At 48.4% G+C, this 5,634-nt stretch overlaps 1 protein-coding gene across 1 annotated transcript; it reads left to right on the plus strand.

Annotated features, from left to right (window-relative positions):
* Positions 1-2,360: 2,360 nt before the first annotated feature.
* On the plus strand, positions 2,361-5,193 carry MAP10 (microtubule associated protein 10). The gene has a single exon (XM_006122042.3). The coding sequence runs from the start codon at positions 2,422-2,424 to the stop codon at positions 5,044-5,046; it is 2,625 nt and encodes an 874-aa protein (XP_006122104.2). The 5' UTR covers positions 2,361-2,421; the 3' UTR covers positions 5,047-5,193.
* Positions 5,194-5,634: the final 441 nt, after the last annotated feature.

Here is a 5,634-nt window from a genome sequence, read left to right on the forward strand (position 1 = left end):
ATTTTCAGAGATGCTGAACCTAGGTGAATTCCAGGGAAATCAATAGGAGCAATGGGTGCTCAGAATCTGAAAATCAGGCAACAGAAGCCAAATTAATCTACGGTTTAATGACTAACCTCAGTGGAGTTACACAAGATTAATTTGGCCTCAGATTCCCAGGTTGGACATTTCAAGATTATTGGAGACTTCTGAAAATTTAGGACTAAACCTCAGTGTCCATTTGCCCACCTGTAAAATGCAGATACTTACCCATGTTTCCCCCTCAGGGTATTCTGAGGGTTATTCGTATATTGCTAAGTATTTTTACTTCCTCCATATAAAGGGGTGGACAGATTGCCAATTTGTTTTTTCTCAAAGATTATATTTGATCAATGGTATTAACAGAATATTAGCAGACTTGAGCTGCAGATTTTTTGTAGCTTTAATACTCCTTTTCTTTTAACACTTTGCAAATATATTTACAATGGAGGGAGCAATAGAAGCAAAAAGGACGTCTGTGTTGCCCATTAAATATTTCCCATTCAATCCCTGGTCACAAATACATTATCAAATCTGTAACTCTTTATTCAGGCAAAATATCTAGTGAAGATCAGGTGTAGTGGCTGGAAATTAAGAGTTGGATCCTGAAAGGATGGTGATTCTAGTCTACAATGCTGGCTAAGTGGAAGGTCAATATCCTGCCTCGAATTTTCAGATGGGCGACTGTGATTGTTGGCAAAGGAAGGAAAGAGAAAGGAAGGAATAGAATAGAACAAAGGAAGGGAGGAATTTGTTTTCTTTTCCATTAGCTAGCTCCCTGCTGGTAAATGCTAAAAGTATTCTGTAACTTTAATTGAATGCCATCAATCTAGGTCATATTATTTTATAGTGATTTTAATTGAATAAAATGGTCTTCAAAATGTAAGTGCCTCCTTGACAGCATTTTTTTCCCTGTCAGTGGCAATGAAACTGTTTTTAAAGGGGGAGGGAGATGAAAAAGATGGAAAGGCACATAATGCTCTGGCTAGAAGTTTTCACTCTGATACAGCTCAAGTAACTTACAGTTGCTTCTAATTTATATGATCACGAGAAGAGAATTATGTCTGGTATTTGTCATGGTGTGTACATAGTGCTCTGTTATTAGAGGGCTGAATATGTCAGACATGAATATAAGGCATTTACAGCTGGTATAATAACTTTTGCTGTTCACCAGGAGTGCCACATAGAGATTTGCAAAACCTGTATCTGAGCAACAGGTGTCCCCCTTGGTCAGATTTCTCCTGCATTGTTAGGGCCACGCAGCACTCAGGGAAGCAGTGATAAGGTATGCCCTGGAGCACGTGCAGTGACTGTGGATGGGCATGTGTCACTCCAGGTCTCGGCGTTACCCCTAGGGACTTAGGGCCTGACAGCCCCAGCCCTGCCTTGCTTGCCCTTCCCTGAAGATCTAGTTTTGCAGTCAGCAATAGCAGCCAGGCAAACAGATGCAGGTGGTGGGCTCCTTGCTGCTGCAGTGTCCACACTAAGAGGCTCTAGCAGTGAAAGCAAGCTGGCGTGCCCCCGGTGCACCATCCTGGCAAGAAAGAACCGGCAGGCTGGGGCAGTGGGCTGCAGAAGGTGTGGAACACTCCCAGCTGGGCTGCCTGCTAAGCAGCATTCAGGCAGGTTAAAGAGGCCAGCTGAGGGTGTGCTCGCCCAGTGGACCAGGAATCACCCAGCCCCAAGTCCCCCCCTCCCCCGAGTGCCATTTAGATAGGGCTAGGGGGGCCTGACCCGCTCCTCCCCCCATCTTCCAAGATTTGTATGAGGACGCTGCTTACTGCTGCCCTTCCCCTCAAGCTGCGAGAGCAAAGCAGACAGCACGTGCGCATTCCCCTCCGGGCTAAGGAAGGGAGGGGAGAAGGCAGAGGAGAGAGTAACCCACGTGGCGAGCTTCCCCCTGACACTGTCGAAAGGGAACAGCACGAGCAAGCAGCCGCCTAAAAATAAAAATCCTGGAGTGGAGGGGGGCGGGTGTTTGAACTGCCCCTCCCTAAACAGCACCATTGTCCCCTGCCCTGTGCATCCACACATACCCCACCCCTGAGCCCCCACGTTCCTGCACCCTCCGACACCCCCAACCCCTGCCCTGTGCCTGCAAGATACTGAACTTACTTTCACCTCTCAGAGAGGCGCCCGCCCAGCACCAGAGCACGGACTACAACTCCCAAGGGCCTTTGCGCGGTATTCCGGGTCCTCACTGATTAACTCGCGATAGCTTCCTAGGTAGCTCCCATACGCTCTCCATGAGCCTCTCGCGAGAACATAATTTACCCCCCCTCACCCGGGATAATTCACCAACAGCATCCCCCATCACCGCTCACTCGTTCTCGCGAGACCTAACTCAGCTCCAACTTCCAAACGACTCCGTCTCCCTTGCCCCCACCGGGCCCCCCCTGGGCGATGGCGGAGGAGGGCGGCGCGCGCGAGCGCGAGGGCCTGTTCTCGCTGGAGCTGCTGGTGGAGTGGGTGCGGGTGGAGCCCCGGCTGCTGCCCCCGCGCGGCCCCCTGCGCGCGGCCGTGGCGCTGCGGCTGCTGGATTTCCCCACCCTGCTGGTGCGCCCGCCCGAGCCGGGCTGCCCGCCGGGGCGGCTCGTGCCCTTCGGCCGGGGCAAGTCCTGCCTCTTCCGCCTGGCCCCGGGCGCCCTGCGCGGCCTGCTCCGCCGCGCCCCGCTCTACGCGCTGCTGCTGGCGCTGCCCCCGGGGGAGCCCGGCCCGGCCCGGCTGCTGGGCAGCTGCTGCGTCCCCCTGGCCACGGCCGCCGAGGAGCTGCTGCGGGGGCCCGGCTCGCGGGGCCAAAGGGGCCGCTACCCGCTGCGGGACCTCATGGGGGAGCCGGTGGGGGAGCTGGCCCTGGGCTATCGCCTCAGTAGCCTGGGGCCGGCCTTGCTGGGGCACCTGCCTGCGGGGCCGGGCGTGGCTGGGGAAGCGCAGCCGCCCAGCCCCACCTGTTCTCCTGATGCCCAGCGCGAGAGCGGGTCCAGCCCACAGGGGGGCCCGGTGGAGCAGGGGGCTGGGCCCCCCATGTCAGTCGGAGGCCAGAGAGAGCCTGAGGGCAGGGAGCAGGTTGAGGAGCTAGATTCTGAGCACAGTGGACAAGCCTCTTTGCCTGCCCGCCAGACCTCTCTGTCCAGTGGGGAGGAGGTGAGGGAGCTGGAGATGGAAGCCAATGTCTTCTGTCCTCCCCCCTTGTACTACAGCCACCTGCCTGCAGAGCCCAGACCAGTCCGGGCCCCTCAGATGGTGGCAGTTGCCCAGTCTCCAGTCCCCCAGGAGCAGATCCCAAGTGTACCACCAGCACCACTGCAGGAAACTTGTCCAGACATAGGTCAAGCTGCAGGTTCCTTCGCCCAGTCAGTGGGCAGTGCCCAGCAGCTCAGAGAAGCACTCAGAGAGCTGCCTCTGCTTAATGCTTTGCTGGTAGAACTGTCCCTGCTGAACAATCAGCCCCTGCAGCGTGGACCTTCTACTGTTCACCCTCAGCTGGCCTGGCTGTATCGAGAGGCAGAAGAAAACATCAAGCCCTCAAATACTCTTACTAAAAGCAGAGGGCCAGATGGGAAAGATAAGGAAACTCTTCCTGAGCCCAGTGAAAAATTCAAAAGAAGCCAGCAAGAGTTTTCTAAGTTTGGTTCTTCTTCCATGCGAGAGTCTGGGGCTGGGAAAGGAACCAAGAAAGCTGCAGTATCGAGAAACAGTGGTTTTGAAAAAAAGAGTGAAATCAAAGAAAACACACCCAAAAGAAAGAAACTCTTTTATGGACTGACAAATACACTAAGATTACGATTACAGCAGACCAATCCAGATATGTTAATACTTCATGAACGCAGAGAACAGTATAGAAAAAGGCAACTAGAGATACTGAAAGAGAAGAAAGGCAAAGGCTCTTTGTCCAAAGGAAATTTATTCAGAAACTCTGCTGAACAGCACCTGATGTCTAATAGGCATCCTGCCAGGGGAGGAATTTTAGAACAAAATACTCAACTTGATGAAAACATTGAAACTTTAATGCAAAGTAGTATTGAAAAAAAATACTCTACCATTATAAAGGAAGATATTTCTGACCTACATAAACATGCTGCTCACAATGGACTGGGCAATCATGAGGAAAATGCAAAGGAAAAGAATCCATGTGAAGTGAGTACAAACTCTTCACTGGAAGGAACTACAATTAAAAATGCTTACAAAGAAAAGGAAGTGGAAGTCCACCTACCAAGAGCTTCCACACAGGATACTGATGCAAAAAGAAACACAATAGATGAGGAAACAGTACACTTCATTCATGACAAAGTCAGGAATGACTATAATGCTTCCACATTAGAACCTGAGTCAGGCCCAAACAGCTTTGAAAGTAACCCCGAACTCAAGTATTCAGAGGATTTTCTTGGCAGCCCTGAAAATGCAGGCTATTCAGAAGATTTCACCAGTGCTGACTATACTGATAGAGACTCAGAAACTCTTGATAGCAGCCCAGAACCTGCTCTGGTAAGTCCAAAGCAAGCTCTATCAGACATGGAGTCAGAATCCAAGGAGTCCAGAATTTCTGGAAAAAGTCTGAGAACTGAAAGTATTTCAGCTCCTCTACCAGTTCCTTCAACTGCATCTCCAGTCCACTCTCTTAAAAAACCCTATGATTTAAAAGCAAAAAAGAGTACAGCTGTCAGTATATCCATTAGTGACTCCTCACTTGCAGGTTCATTAGATAACCAGGAGTTAGCGCCATACACCAAGGAAGAAGATAGCAGTATTGACCAAATTATCCAGCCCTCTGAGGTGAAGAATAAGCAAACTAATTCTGCTTTTAATAGTGTGAAGGACCAAACCTCTTTGGAAAAAAGCCTGTCTCTGAGGACATCTCAAGTTAGCTCTTACTTGCCATCCAATATGTCTGATCTTGAACTTAGTGGTGTGGAAAACAGTATATCAGACAAGGAAGAGGATGATGACTTTGGGACATTGAGTATTCCTAATCAATATAAGCACATCAGCGAACTAGTGGTAAACAAACTTCCTGGATACACAATGTAATCAATATATACTTATCAAAACAAAAGATGTTTACTTTTTTATTTTTATAAACAATATTAACTAAGATATTTGTAATTAGGTATATTTAAAACACCAAATATAAATGATGTAATACATTTAATAAATTGAAATGAATTTTTATAAAAATGAAGACCATCTTAGGTGTATACAACATAACTTCAGTAGTTTTAGCCTACCTTAAAAACAAAACAGTGTTGAAATACCCCATATTTTCAGTTGTAGAAGTATGAAAATGGAAGCAGTAAACCTTCCTATCATATGACATGTCAGGAGAAAATATTAGTGCTAAAGAAACTACCATGCAGTTTAAGTTATGGGTACAAATTATGTCTAACCATGTTATAAACAGATTTTTAAAAATCTTGTCACCTTCTCCACAAAAGTAATTTATATACTTCCAGGAAATAAATGTAGCACAAGGGCTGCTTAATGCACATAGCCTGTGCATAGGCAATATTAACATGGGTTGTAAAGCCAGGTGCAGTCATTCTGGTAGTCTAGTCTGACTTGTATAGCATAGGCCATAGCATTACCAGTAGTTGTAACACTGACCCTATTAACTTGTTA

The sequence above is a fragment of the Pelodiscus sinensis genome, chromosome 3 (genome assembly GCF_049634645.1).
Source record: "Pelodiscus sinensis isolate JC-2024 chromosome 3, ASM4963464v1, whole genome shotgun sequence".
In the NCBI taxonomy this organism is placed as follows: Eukaryota; Metazoa; Chordata; order Testudines; family Trionychidae; genus Pelodiscus; species Pelodiscus sinensis.

Excerpts from the sequence above, each read along its gene's own strand:
- MAP10 (XM_006122042.3), top strand. The coding sequence starts at position 2,422 with ATGGCGGAGGAGGGCGGCGCGCGCGAGCGCGAGGGCCTGTTCTCGCTG.